The sequence below is a fragment of the Lissotriton vulgaris genome, chromosome 1_1 (genome assembly GCF_964263255.1).
Source record: "Lissotriton vulgaris chromosome 1_1, aLisVul1.2, whole genome shotgun sequence".
Classification (NCBI taxonomy): domain Eukaryota; kingdom Metazoa; phylum Chordata; class Amphibia; order Caudata; family Salamandridae; genus Lissotriton; species Lissotriton vulgaris.
In genome coordinates this window covers 507,725,295-507,744,017 of record NC_141685.1, presented here as the reverse complement: position 1 = coordinate 507,744,017, position 18,723 = coordinate 507,725,295, and the positions used below count along the sequence as shown (strand labels likewise).

At 43.1% G+C, this 18,723-nt stretch overlaps 1 protein-coding gene across 3 annotated transcripts in view; it reads left to right on the top strand.

Annotated features, from left to right (window-relative positions):
- SLC44A5 (solute carrier family 44 member 5) overlaps window positions 1–2,419 on the top strand; it is a 776,473-nt gene extending 774,054 nt beyond the window's left edge. For all 3 annotated transcript variants that reach the window (XM_086953881.1, XM_086953880.1, XM_086953875.1), the window contains one exon: window positions 197–2,419. In XM_086953881.1, coding sequence (XP_086810007.1) covers window positions 197–303 — 107 coding nt within the window. In that variant the 3' untranslated portion in view covers window positions 304–2,419. The remainder of the gene's footprint in view (window positions 1–196) is intronic.
- The last annotated feature ends 16,304 nt before the right edge of the window (window positions 2,420–18,723 follow it).

Below are 18,723 nucleotides of genomic sequence, written 5' to 3'. Positions count from 1 at the left end.
TTTTAAAAGGGGCTGGACGTTTTGCAACAGTTTCATATTTAAAAATTGATCAACCTCAAATCTGAAACATGAAAATCAGTAATGGGGTGCTGAAAATGCTGTATACGTTCAGTGGAGCAATCAATGGCATTAACATGCAATACATTGCTCTCATCTAGTACCTCTGTTATTTATCATGTGTCATTCTTTCTACTAGTGGAAGATTTAGAAAGAAATGATGGCTCACCTGACAGGCCGTTTCTCATGAACAAGTCTCTGAGGAAGATTTTGAACAAACAGAATGTAGAAATGAGGACTCAATAGAAGATCACTAAGGCTAAATACAAAGTTATGTTTTTCCTCGATCTACATGGCAGTGTATGTCCATGCAAATAATTCATCATAAAATGCTGAAAGATTTTTAATTGTTAAAGCCAATTATCTATTGTATATGCCTGTCTCAATCCAAAGTTGAACACTTTTTGAAATGACAGATTACTAATAAATTGTGTGACACATGAGCAAGTATATTCTCGGAGTCTCCAACTCAGAAGAAGACATTTTGAAGCTGGTATCTACCACAAAGGGCAGTTGTGTACAACTTTCCTGATTGACGTTAAATAAACTGATTATTAATATGCTTTCTCAGTCACAATGAATCATGAATATTTTGACAACTTAATAAATGTGTTTACATTTTAAATAGATTTTAAAATTTTTACCTGCCACTACACAGGACAACTCAGACATTATTTTCCATAATGTAACATTACAAAATATGTTCAGTAGACCCTGTGATTTAAAAATCCCAATAATGATCAAAACATGAAATTGCAGCACTATCTCACATTTATGTCCCCTTTCATATGTTTTATGTTAAAACAAATATTAGTAGATCCTACTTGTGTTATAACTAGGGGTGGGCAGAATGTTCTGTTTCGCCCACGGAACTAGTGGAATTTGGCCACTCTGCATTACTCTTTAGTGCAGAGTTGTCAGGCCGAATTCCGCCAGCAGCCATGTGGCGGAATTTTTCTCCAATGAGGCTCCAGAATTTGGGAATTGGCGAGCGAGGGAGATTTGGCGTCCACTAGAGCACTTTTCTAACGTGGGCGTTCACCGGTGTTCACGGGCCTTTGGAGTAAGAGGACTGCCGTTTTAGTACATTTGCTACCACTAGAGTAGATTTTCGGTGCTGTTTCTGAGCTGCATATTTTCCTCCTGTTGGTAGAATTCTGTAGTATTTTGCTGAGTTTTTCTGTAACTCTACTTAATTCCTCAGAGTGAAACTCCACCAGTTCTGCTCATCCCTAATTATAACTTCCTCTGCAACAAAGTGCCTTAGCTGCTTGCCTTATACACCAAGCATAAATAGTTTAGCCGGTGTACTTGCAGAATTTAGGCCACCTATATTCGATATTTCTCCAAAATGTAATGAATTTACTAACAGTGATTTTCAGTAACAAGCTCCATGCCAAACATATTTATTGTCTGCCAATTGAAACATCTATTTGATATAGGAGACAATGTTACAGACAAAAGGTTTGAATGTATAGTTTTTGATACCATTATGAAAGTAAATATTATCATGAGAAAATATTAATTTTCTCTTGGTAATGAAAGATAAGCATATGGATGTTGACTTTTTCTGTAATCAATTGATAAAATATACTGCAACAACCCTTTTGACCTGTGATAAAAATATATGGTGTATTTTCTGTGCCTAGGGCAAGCAGCATTTGTAAATAGGGCTTAAAGACATTTTCTTACTCTTCATGTTAGAAGAAGGGGTGAATGGGACAAAGATTTTACCGTGCATTGGCAGTGTATGCCTTTGTACTAATGGACTTGATGTATTTACTTTGAAGATTAGTTTGACTAATATAAATATAATGCTTTATATATGACTTTTTTCTAACTTTTGATATAGAATGTTAGTTGCATTTGAACTTGTTTGAAACTTTGCACTGAGCTAAAACTCTGAAAATAATTTCTTTTTGTCATTAAACCTCTGCTGCTGCATCAGCTTCAACTGCAACATATTGATTCCTATATCATGTACCATGTACTTATGGTCCATTGCATGGGCCCTAGGCGATAAAAACAATTGTGAATAATAGAGTGTTAATTTTTACCTTTATAACATCTAAAATGATTTTCAATCTTCTTTATTCTAATGCCAAAAATCACATGAGCATGTCCATTCAAGCTTTATAATGTGTGCTTCTGCTGTGCAGAAATATTAGGAGCATTTTGTTAAAGAATCCTTGATAATTAAATTGTTTGATATTTAATTAAATTTATTGTTGCTTGGTGCTTTGCAGCTGTTACATTGTCCTAATAAAGTAGGCAAGAAAATTGCATTTGAGAACTGTTCTTTTTTTGTATCTAAGGGACAATAATTTTCAAATAAAATCTTTTCATGAAAATGACCTAAAAATGGACTTTTTCTTTTTAAGGTTGATCGGTAAGAAACATGTCTAGCTTTCAGTAATTCACGGGATACAGCAGTACAAAAATGTTAGACTGTTAACCAAATATTTTTTTAAATATTTTATTATATCTAACACCTGTTTGATGAGTCTGTAAGAAACGTTTCAAAATCAAATCGCAATTAACATTTTTACTTGATCTTGTAGAGATTCGATGTCATAAATTAAGTGAATAAAAGGACATATGGGTGCTCCACTTTCTAAAGGTATATGCAGGTTTTCATTGTTATTTGTTTGGAAGCTGACTGGTTGTTAAAAATGAACAGTCCTTAATTCACAATCTTTTCAGTTCCTGGAATTGAAAAAAGGTCTGTTGTAAAATGTATATGTAAGAGCTTGTTGAGAGGGGTGGAAGCTCGACTATAGCAACAAACACAATCTCTATCAGTCAATAAATTAACCTGTGCTTAATCCTCTTGGTAGCTTGGTTCAAAAGCAGACTTAACTTAGAGGCAATTTGTAAAGTATTTATGCAGCACACAGACTGTAATGAAGTAAAAACACAGCACAAGAAAAATCCCAAACTAATTTAGAGTAATAGGGTACATTTTAGTAAATAAAATGATACCAGATGGCGAAAATCCAATCGGTGGAATCGAAAATATTAAATTTAACAGTATTTAGTGAAAGAAGTTATTCCCACTAAAAAGTTACCTTATAAGTCTGGCGCAAAGAGTTAGAAGGAAGCCGCAGGAAGCTGCAAGAAGTAGGCTGTTTATCGCAGACAGTCATCGCTGTAGAGCAAAGAGCCGAATGGGGGTTGCAGGCTGTTGCTGCTTTAGCGCGAAGTGCTGATCTCTGGTTGCCTGTCACCGAGGACAGGAACTTTACTATGACTATTGTTGCGGGCATCAGAGTTTTGCACAAACTGACCTCTTGACAGATGCAAGGATCCAGAAATTCAGGATTTTCACCTTTACTACAAGAGGAGTACACTCTGATGCCAACCAAGGGTCCTAGACCTAGGAGGAACCTTTTGGACATCATGGAATCGCTGTAGCAGAGACCAGCAGGGCCAAGGCAGGTAGGTCTAGTGGCAGGACTAGGCAGGTCAAGTTGCAGCAGGTCAGTAGGGCAGTTGCAGGGAGGCCTGTGAATCTTGTGTGTCCCTGTAGATCACACAAGATGTTAGTCATCACGTATCATCAGAAAATGTTGGCCCGATTCCTAACTAGCTCACAGTGCCCCATCTGAACCACTAACCTTACCAGTGTACCAGAGGATATCTGCCCCTCAAACATGATCACTCTTATTCCCTTTTCCTACCCCTTTGTTGTTGTTTCAGCATGCCCGAGGTAGACACAAGAAAGATATGAATCTGGCTTTTCAAACATTTATTGAAAGAATTGTATAGAAAGTATGGGCTGCAACTATTAGGCAGATGAAACAAACCTTTGTAGCCAGCATTACAAGAATGATGAAAAAGTTAACAGTTCAACCATGATAACATTAGTGTGTGATTATAATTATGTTCCTACCTAATACTTTCTATACTATTGTGAGCTTAGTGGAAGTACCCACTGCCAGATTTCTTGGGACAGCCTACCCCCCAAACCTAATTATCATGTGCCAAGAAGCCGGTCTGGGTAGACCAGGCTATTGCCCTTTGAAGGACAAAGATCAGAGTCAGAAGGGCTACATTCAAGACACAGTGCATAGCGTTCCAGGATAATCCCAGCAGAAGTGCTCCTCTGTAGAATATAATGTAGAGGCTGTTTATATAATAAAAGCACAGTTTCAATCGCATTGTACCAAAGATGCAGAGCAGATGCGGTGATTTGTCTGCAGCCTGAGAGTTGTCTCCAACCAGATAACCCAAGACAAAGGCATTGCGCTCCATATTCAATTCAGTATATGAATAACATGATAATAACACTTAATAAGAAATTAACTGTATGCAGAATAATTTCTAAATACATTATCGTGTAAGTGTAAAACGGTTAAAAAGTCACCATTAGAAAAAATGTCAAGTTAAAACAAGCAGCTAAAATGGAGACAGAATGGGTCCTGCTTTACATTGCAGCAAGGAGGTCAGCCAAGTGACACTTGGAATCACTCTGGTTAGCCTGGGATGAAGTCAAGCAGGTCTATTGATCCTTCTCAGACAGCAAGGCAGTCCTTCAAGCAGCAGGGCAGCCCTCTGGCAGCAGAGCAGTCCTTGTTCTGTAACTTTCACAGGTCCAGGAGTGGTTTGATGAGTGGTTCTGGAGGCCCAATATTTACACCTGATGCATACCTTTGTGTGGGGGGACTCCCTGTCCGACCCCCATATCTGGTTCTGGAATAATCTTCTCCTTTCCCTATATCAAGGCACCAAACTGTCTGGGCATGCCAAAATGCAGAGCAGGCCTGGTGTCAGGTTCCTTTGTGTATGGAGGCAAAGCCCTTTGAAGTGTAAGTGGGGCTGGGTACAGCTCCTCCTCAGTCATCCTGCCAGGAAGGGCCAGAAGTAGCTTTCAGTTTAAAAACCCTGGGTACACGTAATACCATTTACTAGGGATGTACAAGTACAGTGCCAATTAGGTGTAGGTCAATTTTACCAGGTTTGAAGGAGAGAGTAGAAGCACATTTTGCACAGTTTAGCAGTGGTACTGTGCACAGAGTCCTAACGCCAACAAGAACAAATTCAACAAAACAGGAGGGGTGAAGGAAAAGCTTTGGGAGAACATTTCTAAGGATGTCATGTCTAACATGTATCCCTTCAGAAGACAGCAGGAAGAACTACCCACCTCATGGGAGTTTTCATTGTTAAGGTGGAAGAACCTGGAGAGACCATCAGTTCCAGGGCAGTGTTCCTCCATAAAGTGTATTCCCTGTAAAGAGATGAAACACTTCCAGCAGCTTGAGATTCTAACCTGTCATCTGCAATACCCATCTGAAGGGTTCGAGGTCTGTCTGAATCCGGGAGTGAGTCCCAAAAAAGTAGGGTTCAACTACTTCAGTACCCGTACCCAGATCACTGCAAAGCTTCCCTTTCAAATGCACTCCACTTCTGTTCCCAGGAAGTACTGATGAAGGTTACAGGTTGGTCCAAGCCTTCATAGTTCAGCTATGAAGCAACCATGGTGTGCATGGCATCCAAAAGTGTTCAGTTACACCTCTATTCAGATCACCTTTCTGGGCTGTTTCTTGGAAGTTAGCTCTGTCAAGAGGTTAACAATGGTGCCATATCCCTTGATTAATCTTGTGTTGTAACCGGCGAGGCCTAAGAAAGCTCTCACCTCAGTCTGGGCCTTAGGGGTTTCTCAAGCCAATGTAGTCTGGATTTTGGCATGGAGGGACTGCACCTTACCCCCAGCAATTTGTTGCCCCATGTAAACCACAAATAGAGCTGAAGAAAGCAATTTTGTCTAGATAGGCAGCATTGAAATCCTACATCTCAGCCAGGACAGAGTTGACCATCCACTGAAAGGTGGCAGGAGCATTCTTTAACCCAAAGAGCATAATTTGAAACTGAAAGTCACCCTCTCGGGTGGAGGATGCAGACCTCCTCGGCTAAGGCAAATTGAGAATACCCTGACATCAAATCAAACATACCTAGGAACATGGCAGGAACATGACAGCTCCAAAATAGCTGATGAGCTCCTCAGCTTTGGGGATGAGATGCGTGTCCTTCTTAGTGACTGAATTGAGTCCTCTATTGCCCGCCCCTAACCAGAGTTCTGGTGGAGCACCCGACGGGGGGCCTTGGGTACCAGAACCAAGGGCTATTGGAGTGCTCTATCCCCCCGAACTCCCCCATTTTGGATAACTTATCCTTTATACTGGCCCTCACTTTGTCAATCAGCCTGCAAATATTGTTTTAACATGCATGGTGTACCCATATAAATGTCATGGCTGCACCAAGTGGTGAGCCCTGGGGTAACGAGAATAAGGAGACAAACTGCCCCAGCACGTAGGGACAGTTCTTCTGGTGCTCAGGGGACAGGATAAGGAAGAGGACAGCACCTTCCACCGATCCAAACTGCTCCTTGGAAGATAGGTGATATTTCTCTCCTTTTACACTGCATCATTCATAACCAGAAGCTTGGTTACCTCAGACCTCTCAAAGTGGGGCTCGAGGCGGTTTACATGTAGGACCCTTGAGGGATTCTTTAGGTCTGGGCATCTACCAGGTAGGTGACCTTCCCCCTACACTCCTTTACTTCATAGAGCCCAGCCCATGGGTCCTGCAGGGCTTGGGGTTCCACTGGCTCCATCACCCACACCTTCTGACCAGGCTGAAACTCAAACAGAGGTGGCCTTCTGGCCATGCCAAAGTTTCATGACATCCGGAATGGCTTCCAGGTTCGAAGTGGCTTTCTTCCAAAAATGCTTCATCTTAGTCCTTAGTGGCAACATATAGCTGGATACATCCTGGGGAGGTTCTTGGGAGCTTGCACCCACCCCTCCTTTACGAGGCTGAGAGGCCCTCTGATGGTCTTGGACATACAGAAGTGAAAAGGAACAAACCCTACATCTTTCCGGTTATTTCACTGACCCAAAATCGATGGAAAAAATATTGTCCTACAAAAGAATCGACGTTGGAATATCAGAGACAAGAATATCGACAGCCTATCTACAACATGGTAAGCACAAAAATATCGAAACCAAAATATAGATGTTAAAAATATCTTAATTGAAAATAGCGGGTTTTTTTTTAAATAAAAAAAGTGTAAAATGAAGTAAACAATAGTTATAAACCAAATAAACATAGTTGAAAATATTTAATAATGTTTAAAATTATTAAATAATACATATACAATAATATAACATTAAACATATACAAAAAAGTATAATATATACTTACTTAATAATAAGTTTTAATAATATTTTAATAACTTATAAATTATTAAGAAGTATTATAAATTAAAAATACATCTACACACAAAACAATAGCATAAATAAAAAGTAAATAATTATATTTAAAAAAATTAAATATACATTCAATATTTTTAAAATTAATAATATACTACATTTTCAAAAATAATATTACCAATATTAAATAGCTAAATAAATAAAACTATTATTCAAAGTCCCAAAAAAACTACAGTAATGATAACATTGGATAGCGTAACACTTAAAATTACTATTCCAACTTCAAAAAATGCAACAGCAGGGAAAGCGTTGGATAGCGTAGGGATAAAAATTACTATTCCAACTCCAGAGGGGGCAACAGTAGGGAAAGCGTTGGATACCGTAGGGGTTAAAATTGTTATTCCAACTCCAGAGAGGGCAACAGTAGGTAAAGCATTGGATAGTGTAGGGGTAAAAATTAATATTCCAACTCCAGAGGGTGCAACAGTAGGGAAAGCATTGGATAGCATAAGGGTAAAAATCACTATTCCAAATCCAGAGGGTGCAACAGTAGGGAAAGCGTTGGATAGCGTAGTGGTAAAAATTACTATTCCAACTCCAGAGGGTGCTACAGTAGGGAAAGGGTTGGATAGCGTAGGGGTAAAAATTAATATTCCAACTCCAGAGAGGGCAACAGTAGGTAAAGCATTGGATAGCATAGGGGTAAACATTACTATTCCAACCCCAGAGGGTGCAACAGTAGGGAAAATGTTGGATAGTGTGGGGGTAAAAATTACTATTCCAGCACCAGAGGGTGCTACAGTAGGGAAAACGTTGGATAGCGTGGGGGTAAAAATTACTATTCCAGCTCCAGAGGGTGCTACAGTAGGGAAAACATTGGATAGCATATTTTTAATAACTCTATATCATTTACAAATACCCATTAATAATTATTAAAATCATAATTACCATTGAATAATTAATTAACAATAAATTAACAATAAATGCCAATACATATTAGTCACCAAATAATATTGAACCATAAAATATTTTTCATTACAAAAAATATTAATTATTTAAAATTAATTCACAATTGAAAAATATGAAACAATAACATTATTTGTCATACCTAATAATGCTTTTTATGAAACATTGATTACCAATTAATTTACAATTAATACAAATTACTTACCAATTAAGAATTGTAATTGACAATTAACAAAATGAATTACCAATTAAAAAAATAATTACCAATTAAAAAAACTGTTTGCCAATTAAAAACATTAATTACCAATTAAGAAAATTAATTATCAATTAAAATAATTAATTGCCAATTAATAATTTATTAAAAATAAAGTAATTATCCATAACAATAAATAAAAATAAATCATTAACTAATTAAAATTAAATTACTTCCCACCCAATTCCCCTATAATCCCACAACCCGCTACAGAAATAAACACAAAAATTAATTAAAATTAATTTATAATTCCTAAAAATTAATAATTAATTTAATATATTTAAATTACTTCCCACCCTATTTTCCTATAAACCCACAACCCGCTCCGGTACTAAAACATAAAATTTACTTAAAAATAACATTATAATATATAAAAATATTACACATATAATTTAAAACAAGTAAAATACTTAACAGAAAAAAATATTACACATACATAATAAAATACCTAACAATAATACAAATATCGATAAGAGTAACATCGATATTACTTACATAGATATAAAAAAAACGATATTACTTACCTTAGGGTTGATATTCTGTCCAACAATATTTTTGACCTCGATATTCTGTACCTTAGATATTTCCAACTCGATATTTCTGTAGATCGATATTTCAAACTCAATATTTTGACTGTGCACCCCGTGGTACATCTCTACACAAACAACAGGCATGGTAAGAGGACATTCCACTTCCCTCTCGATGGCTCTGACAGGCCGATAACCATGCCTTTGAGAGTCCTGATGAACCTTTCAACAAGCCAATTGGTCTAGAGATGGTAGGATGTGGAGACACTGTAGGTAGAACAGGACCTGCATAATGTATCTGGGGTTATTTTCATCCAGTATCAATAAAAGAGGTTGACCATCCTTGCAAAGTTCTTGGTCTGTCCAAGATGTCCTGCCAGGGGCACATCATCAGCCCAACCCAATACATAGGGCCTGTAGCACTGGCGGACCATTAACCCACGGGATGCACCAGACTCAAGATCCTTAGGCTGCCTATACAGGAGATCATTCTCCCAATAAATCAAAGTGTCACCAGATGTGTCGCCAGCTTCTTGGGCCTTGACCTGCTGTCGTAGGCCCTCAAGAGTAGTACACTCTCTCTGTGCATTGCAGAACTCTGCCCAGAACGGCTCTCACTTCGGCTTTCCAGCCAGACAGTTCTTTTAGGCTCTACAGAGAAGCAATGTCCTCCGCTGTAGGTTTTGGGTATCACCCTCATGCTCAGCCTCATACTAGACTGTGAGAGTCCCAGGCTCTAGGTTTACCATGCCCTATGCCATTTCTATTCATGACAGGTACCTGGGACATTTTCCAGGCTCCAGGTCCTTTTGCCATGGACTGTGCGGTCAGACACGCCCACTCAATCAACTTAAGCATCTCCAAGTGGGATTGGAGCTCGGCCTCTTTCCAGATAGGGTGCTCCAGGTCCATACCAAGCAGATAATCCATAGGTATTGTTAGTCTTACAGCTACCCTTAAGGAGCCTGACACTTCTTTACCCATTCAAAGGGAACCCGAGCCATGGGATAGTGGCTGTTATGATTGTCAGTTACCGCAACATGGTGGACTATATTGGGAATCACCTGCTCTGGGCACACAAAATAACACCTGACAGTAGTCATGCTGTCTTTCAGTCACTGCTCATTGATGGTGACCCATTGCCTATACTTTTAGCATTGCTTAGCATGTGAAGCTTGGGTAGCATCTCCTTATCCCCCAGAGACACAAGGGTAGCTTCTGCACTTTCCCCCACATTACCTAGGTTAACAACCTCCCCAAGTGCTGCACTGGCCATCGATGGTGTCTGCCCACCAGTCGGGGGGGGGGGGGGTCCCCCTTGATGCACCTGTACCTATAACACTTGTAGGATTTAGGAGGAAAATGTCCATAGGATTTCTTCTCAGGATATCCATCTTTATGGATAGGGTAAGCTTGGGCATCCTTTCCCTGAAAACAGTTTTGTGGGCCTTTTGAGAACTCTTTGTTTTTATTTTTGTCTCTCTTTTTCTCTTTTCCTTCTGGTTGGGACCCAGTCCACCCTTTTGATGAACCCCCCAGATATCTTCTTCTGAACTCTGGTGCTGAACCAGTAGTCTGCCTTCTTTGAAAGCTCTTCGGGGTCACTGAGCTTGGAATCTATCAGATGTTGGTGCATCTTTAGAAAACAACTACTGAACATGGGCTCTCTTGCAATCAAATTGTACAGCTCATTGTAATCAGTCACGTAACTGCCCTTACCCAACCACCCAGAGCAAAAGTAATCCATGTAATCTACCCAAGTCTGGTATGAGAGCTTCAGCTATCCCTGAACTGCAACCTATACTTCTCAGAGGTGAGACCAAATTTCCTGACAAGGGCTTTCTTCGTGAGTGGGTACTTCATCCTGTCACACTTCCCTAGTGCCGGCAGTGAATCCCTCCCCTCATTGGGTATATGCCTCAAGAGACTGTCTCCTAATCCTCCTCTGGGAATCTATGCATTTCAAGAGCTACTTCATATGCCTCAAATCGCTTGTCAATGTCATCCCCCACAATAAAGGTAAGCACCAGATCCTGGGGGATGAGGGCCCTTCTGGCTGCACCAAATTTTTAAGGCATTCATGGAATGCAGCGCAGCAGCCAAAAATGCTGCACTGTGCTCCGTTGCGTGACAGGCAGGAAGAAGGACAGTGCCATATCTACAGAGAAATGGGTCTCTCTTCCCCATTCTCTAGTGTCGGCATTAATTTCAGCTGCTGTGCCCCAGGCACACACCTGAGCACCATAGTGCCAGGGTGCGTAGCTGAGTCTACTGTAGGTGCTGTACTGAAGGGTACCCTTCCAGTACTAAATACTATACGTAGACACACTTTTAAACTTGTCTTACTTTGCATGTGTACTGCACAGTGCAGCACTCATGCAAAGTCAGGAAAGAAAGGAGAAATAACAATATTTCTTCTCTTAACGCCTTTGTTTAAATGGCGTTAGCTTTTGACACTAAACCCTGTCTACTATTTTTTGTAGAGAGGGTTTTGCATCAAAAGGCATGGCTATTAGAATGCCTATGTACCATCCATGTAACGCCTCCATGGTGCTGAGTGACTCATGGCAGTGCTTTGTGCTGCTTTGTGTTACTTTCTGGGTACTTTCCAGCACAAGACCAGCTTTGCACTGCAAAGTAAATAAGAAAAAACATTTTGTGCTAGTGAGCATCACTTTTTGTTAGTAAATCTACCCCTAGTTGTCTTTGCCATCATTGTTGCAGGACTCTGTGTACTGTGTGGCCTTTAGGTTCAGATCTTTAAGACTCAATGAGCTAACCAGATTTGTCTCTCTTCCAAGGTTCTTTCACCCTTCTTTTCTTCTACCAGCCTTTCTTCCAGGGCCAACCTCCTCTCTTCAAAGGCACTCTTAGCAGCTACATCTTCCCTGGCTGCTTCTGCCTTTTTTTCTCGTGCAGCCAGCTTAATTTGTGCCAGCTGTAGCCTAAATCTACCCTCCTGTCATCAAGTTCCACAGGGGACAGCTTGCATGAGGACACTGCTGCCTATTCTGGATCCAGCCGGGGACCTCACTCCTGTGGGCCCTTCTCTCTCTCCAATAAGGTTATGGTCAGGGGTTGTTCATCCTCCTTCTCTATTACTTCCTCCTCCTGCATCTCTACATCCCCATCATCCTCTTGCACCTGTGCTGTGTTAGTGGCTGGTGGTCCTTCTCCCAGATGCTGAGGGCTTTCTTGAGCACTTGTTGCTTTGAGCTCCTGGTTACTGGTAACCCCCTCTACCTGCAAACTCCTTTCAGCTCTGCCACAGTGTAGCTTACCAGGTTGTGGATACCCATCTCCATGCTTACAGACAAGAGTAACAGGTGCACAGATTAGGTGGGAATTCGGAAAAGGAAAAATAGCTAATAAAGGACAATTTGAAAAAGAGGCTGAGTCTGATGTCAAATTACTTATATAGGATTTTTAATTTTTCACAACTCACTGAGTGCCACTGCAAAATCACAAGTACTGGATCCCACCACTGAACACCAATGAAAGAAACTGGGTTATTGGTTGAGGGAGATGGAAGCCCTATTCAGGCAACAACCACAATCCTTGTCAGGGTGAACCACAAAAGTCGCTAAATTGACCCATACATAACTCTTTGGTAGCGTGGCACAAAAGTAGTCAGGCTTACCTTAGAAGCAATGTGTAGAGTATTCCTGCAGCACACAAACAGTAATTTATTTATTTTATATAGAGCTGGCTAGACCCGAAGGTATCAGAGAGCTTTACATAAGGTTCCAACATAGTTACAAACGTACATCAGTTACAAGTTACCAAAGATACCAGTAAAACCTTTTAAGGAGCATAGAAGAAAAGGAAAATGGGGTGAGGAATGGAAAGGGGGTGAGTGCAAAAGGGGTAGGGTAAAGATACAGCGGAGAGATGAAGGGAAAGTCAGCCCAAGGTCTGGCTGGGTAGGTGACGGCCGAGGGGGAATCCGCAGCCCATCTGCTCTTCAGCTATCAGGTAGCTCCACCGGCCATCGATCAAATGGCTAGGTCTCAACAGAAAAACATTAAAGGGGTAGAAGGCGATAAGAAGGGAGCATAGAGGGGGTGATATGAAGGGGTAGGAGATGATACGATAGAGACAAAGGAAAGTCTTCCCAAAATCCGGCTGGGTAGGTGACGGCCGAGGGGGAATCCACACCTATCACCTCTTCAGCTAACAGGTAGCTCCACCGGACATCGGTCAAACAGCAGGGTCTCCACGGTCGAGGGAAGGTTCAAAGAGTACATGTCCAGGAGGGACAGCAGGATTAAGTTCAGGTGAGGGATGTGGTTAAGCTCAGGTCTCTGACCAGTTCTATGGTCCGGGAGCGTTAGAGCATCGTGGAAAGACCAACTGAGGCGGCCATCAAGGTCTCAACCCCCCTGGTCAGGCAGGGGGGTTGAGACCTTGGTGTTAAGTTCAGTCGGTCCCCAAAATTTACAAAGACTCAAAAGCATAGGGGGTGTAATCTATGCAGTGAAGTGGCAGGAGGACAGGGCCAGTGTCTGCATGTCTTCAGAGGGGGTGTAAGGCAGGTCCGGGCGGGCGTCTCCAGAGTCATTCTCGCATAATCAGGGAGCAAATCTGGGCCCTCCCGCTCTACAGCCCAATCGAGCATACCAGCTCCTTGCGTATGTAATTACATCAAAGAAGCGTGTTAGTTGGACCCCACAATACACACGTAGCAGCCATTTTAGGGTCAGGTCACGGAAATAGAAGTTAGCCGCAAAGTTCATATTTTGGTTATAACAAATTAAATGACCTCTCAACCATGTTATGATTAAGCCTTCAGAGCCCACTAGGCTCAGCTTATAAAAACATAAAAAATCGGCTTAAATTTGTTGCCATGAAAAGAAAATTGGCAGACTCTGGAGCGGTCCACTTTTGAATCAAGCGTTGTGGGAATAGAAATGTTTACACGCCAGAGCTGCATCACACTTTACCATCGCGGAAAACAAAGCTTCCTCGTCTTCATGGAACCGCCATCTTAGGGTCAGGCATCATTCTTTAACCCCTTCTGTGCTGATGACGAGCCCAGGCTCGTCATGCAGCACGGTGCTCGTGTGCTGGAGACGAGCCTGGGCTCGTCATGAGCCGTGGAACGCTCACACGCGGGGATAATTCCCCCGCTGTGCTGAGCGTTCCATTGCGTGGGCGGGCTCATGACGAGCCCAGGCTCGTCACCAGCACACGAGCACCGTGCTGCATGACGAGCCTGGGCTCGTCATCAGCACCGCGGCGCCGCGCATGGCCCCCCTCCCCCGCGGGGGAATTAGCCCTGCGGCGAATGGGTTAATAAACTCGCCAAGTAGGTAATGTCAGTCTCTCTAAGGAGCTCTTCACTTATGCCCCTCGCGCTGCAATAACAATGGTAAGACACATGCCCGGTCTTCCTTTCATATCCCCGCTGTAAACAGATCACCAATCTCCACTTTGAATTCACGGCCGCCATTTTAAGGTCAGGCCTCATCACGAAGGGAGCACCGCAAAGTCTAAGAATAGGTAGAATCTGCATAATTATCTTACCAGAAGGTGTATCCGGGCAGATTCTTACAAAGCAGGTGCTTGAGTAAGCATTCAAGGGCATAGATGTCGTTCAAATGAGCCTTGAAGTCGCTACTTGCGATCCGCCATTTTATGTCATCGGAGCTCCTCCACTACTTCAGTCCCTGTAGCGGGGGGGCACTCCCGCAGCCAGCCATGGAGGAAGGGAGTCAGCCACAACTCCTGCGGTGTTCCAAGGAAGCACTCCTCCCACGAAGATCAATAGAAGCGCCAGACAGCCCGTCCCTGTTGCAGGAGAGGGGAGACACTCCCAACTCAAACTCAGCCAGCCATGGCGGACCGGATCCAGCCACAACTTCTGCGATGTTCCGGGAAGCACTACACCAGTTCTTCATAGCTCTAAGGTCCACACACTTCACGAACACTTACGAAGAAGCCCCACAATGACAATCCCGAGAGCAGTGGGAGGGAAGCACTCCACTGTTTCTTCTCAACTCCGAGTTCCCCGCACTTTACCAAAGCCAGTCTCGAGGGGAAGGCACCAGCCTCAACACGACAAACAGGCAAGTTCGATGATATTATGCAAAGCAGGGGGTCAGAGCAAGGGGGGTGGATGGCGGGGTAAACAAGGGATATCTCCTGATATAGGTAATCCTAGCCCCGGAGCTCCCTAACGGAGCTCCTGTGCCGGGGCCATCTTGGGACATCTTGTAATAAACTGAATACAAAACACAAGAAAAATCACAACCCAATTCAGAAAAATAGAGTACATTTTAATAAATAAAATGCTGTCAGAACGACGAAATCCAATCAGTAAAACTGGAGATATTTAACTTAAAAGCTGTTAGTGAAAATATTGCCTAAAAGCACAAAAAGCCACTGACGGTCATATTGCCAGTCTTAATTGAAGGAAAGTAACAAGTTCAGGCAGACTGCAATGGAGCACAGGTGAGATGCAGGGACCAGGTTTGTCTCCCTGAAAAGTTAGAGTTGGGAGATGCCACAAGGATGGTCGTCTCTGTAAAGCAAAGAGCAGATTGTGGATGGTCGTTGCTGAGCTTCGTGTTGGTGGTCCTCGCAGGCTGTCCCTGCTGTAGTGCGAAGAGCAAATCTCGCATTGCTGGTTGCCATATACAGTCACTGTGGGCGCTAAAAGCAGGTTTCACCCGAGCTACGTGCTGGTGGTCACCGAAGGTGGCAGAGTTTTGGTGCATAAGTCCCCATTCACAACGAGCTCAAACTACAGGTTTTTCACTTTTCTTCAGGAGGAGTACTGTCTGAAACCTGCTAGGGTTCCTAGACCTGGGGGCATCTCTTGGAGATCAACAACGCAATCCAGCAGAGGTCAGCAGGGCTCAGGCAGTTTAAAATGAGGATCTATGGGCTGTCGGCATGATGCTTGAGAAACAGCCTGGCTGCGGCATTGAGATCAATCTAAAGGAAATCCATGAAATAATTAGAGAAACCTAAAATTAAGAACATTGGATTCTGAATGTAATCAATGTGTGAACTAAGGTTGTGTTGGTTTCCATAGGAATAAAGTCCAAGACTATCTTCGATGTTCTCAATAAAGAGAAACAAGTTCCTACAACAGACAACATGGAAATGTTCAAAAAGATAGGTTACTATTAACTTTTACCCCTATATTTTTTGTGACAGATGCCAGCTTGAGGTTAGGTCCTAATGCAGTAGGCCACCAGTTATTAGACCAGTTATCTGTGGCTTGTCCGAAGAGCTAGGTTTCAGTTTGTCTCAGACAAACAGGTTTCAGGCAGCTCTGCCTCATCCAGTCACGTGACAGTCGTTCCTAACGTTTGGATGGATACGAAGGATATTGCAGCACACTATCGAATTCCCGTCATTGGGCTGGCGTCTCCATTGATGATTAGTACATGGGGAGAGGTACCCACGCAGTATATCCACATAGGAGGGTTCTGTTTAAGCAGAAGTAAGTGACTTTTTGACAATTTCAAAGCGTCGCAGAGTTACGGTTTTATTTCTGGCTCCAGAACTTATGTGTATAACCCTGTCCTGAAGAGGCCAACGAGGAAAAGGCTGAAACGTGGACACGTCGACAGTCAATTGGAGGGATCTGTATAAATTATTAATTGATTGTATTACTTGGTGCCATAGTAGAGTTAGATCCACTTATTATACTGACAATCTAAGGCACATGGGTCAGATTCTCTCTGAGTGGTTCTCCTGGATTGTTTAAGGGGACACTCATGTGGTATCGTCCACATCTAATCTCCCCCGCCGCCCTCGCGTGTGATGGAGCTGCTCGCAGTGACATCACTCAGAATGTCACCGCGACCAGCGTTCCAAGGCGAGCGCCGGGGACTGTGTGGAGGGGCTCCAAGAATGCTAGGCTGTGGCTGAGGTCGCAGTAGTTGAGTCTTAGCAATAAAGACTTTCTCTTCAACCACCTTCCTGTGTACGTGTCTGCTTTTGGTGATTGTCACACTGGCGACGAGGGAAAAACCTTCCTGCGACCTCAACACGCCCAGGGAACGAGAAGGAGAACAGCTGACTGAATGACACGGAAGCAGGCGTTGCTGAAAGCTTCCGATTTCACCGCGGAAAGAAGTGGTGACAGTCCTGAAGTACATCGAGTAACACGCAGCTGTGAGCTTTACGAGGTGACCGAGAGACGGAAATTGCCCTGCTCCTGAAATGGAGTAAGGTGACCCCTGCCGGCGAACTGCGCGCATCTTAGCAGTACTTTCACGAATTGCCCTACGCGAGCGTTGTCATGTAGTGTACGTTGGAGCTTAAGGAATTGGGCTGTGTCTCAGTTTGGCTAGCAGGGAAAACTACACGGAACATTTTGTAACGTGGGTGCGAGCGTCAGCTGGTGACAGACTGTCAGCAATAGAGACTTAAGAGTTTTGCCGCGTCGTCTCTTTAACGCGCTCAGGGCAGCGTTGTGGGATAACAGAGTAGGAGCGTGTGAATCCACCCACCCACCCTCCTCAGAGACTGTCACCTCATTGTAGTGCGCCTAATTTCAAGGGAGTGCGCACAAAGCAGTGTGAGGAAAAGATCAGCAGTATGGTTAGTGACAAATGTTGACCGTGTTGGATATCGTAGTGGGGTACATCAGGCTGCTGCGAGGTGTGACAGAGCTAGAGTGCTGCGGGGGCAGCAAGGAGTATACAGCGGCTGGAGTGATTATGGGCGGCACGTCGGGAAACATCTAAGGAGCGCGACGTGGGAGGCAGTGTGGACCAAAGAAGCGCGGCAGAACAGCGCGTGTGGAAATCTTTCGCAATGTGCTTCAAACTTTGTGTGATCGGGTGAGGGTGAACACCCCATCTCAACAGCGTGGCGTGAGAATAGGAAAAGAACTGAGGAAGAGGAGCCATGTTGTGTGGCACAAATTGAGAGCACAAGTGGAGTGATCTCTCTCTGTATGAAAGCGTTGCCTGTATATGGATTTCGTACTGACCAGTGTTCCACCAGATGCACAGAAGGGTTTCTGGACTCTTTTGCCCCTCCGCCACAGGCGTAGTTTAAGTCGGTCTACGCTGGGGATAAAAGAGGAGTGTGGTGTGGTGTTTCGGGAGAACGTAGCAGTAATAGTCAGCACTATCCTACGCTCAAAGCTTCTGTACTGTATCTCCTTACTCTAGAGACTGTGCAAGCATTACTTTCTCTGTCTGTTCCTATTTAAAATCGTTTGGGGGACTGGTAGTATAGGAATGTATGCTTTTTATGGTTTATGATAACATATCTTTTCCTTTTCAGTGTCACTGTGTCTAGTGGGTGTGTGCCTTCCTCTGGGTGCAAACAGAGGAATACGTAGCATCTAGCATGCAAAGTGTGACCCCTCCACCTTTTTTCTTAACCACCCCAGGGGATCCTAACATCCAGTGGAAGAAATGGAAAAAAGTGTTATTAAATTACGCCACTGTTTGTGGGCCAAACCTGGGTTTAGAAAGGAAGGTTGCATTATTGGCCTATTATCTAGGGGCGGAAGGTGAGGAGGTCCTGGATCATCTACCAGAGTTAGGGGCACAGGAGGCAAGGGGTCTGAACGAGTTTGAAGTGAGCCTTAAAAAACTAGATTTACACTATCTTCCCAAGACCAGCACGATCATGGAGAGGTACCACTTCGGGAAATGAGTACAAAAAGAGGGTGAATCGATAGAAGATTTTGTATCCGAATTGAGGAAGTTAGCCGCCACTTGCAAATTTGGTGGGG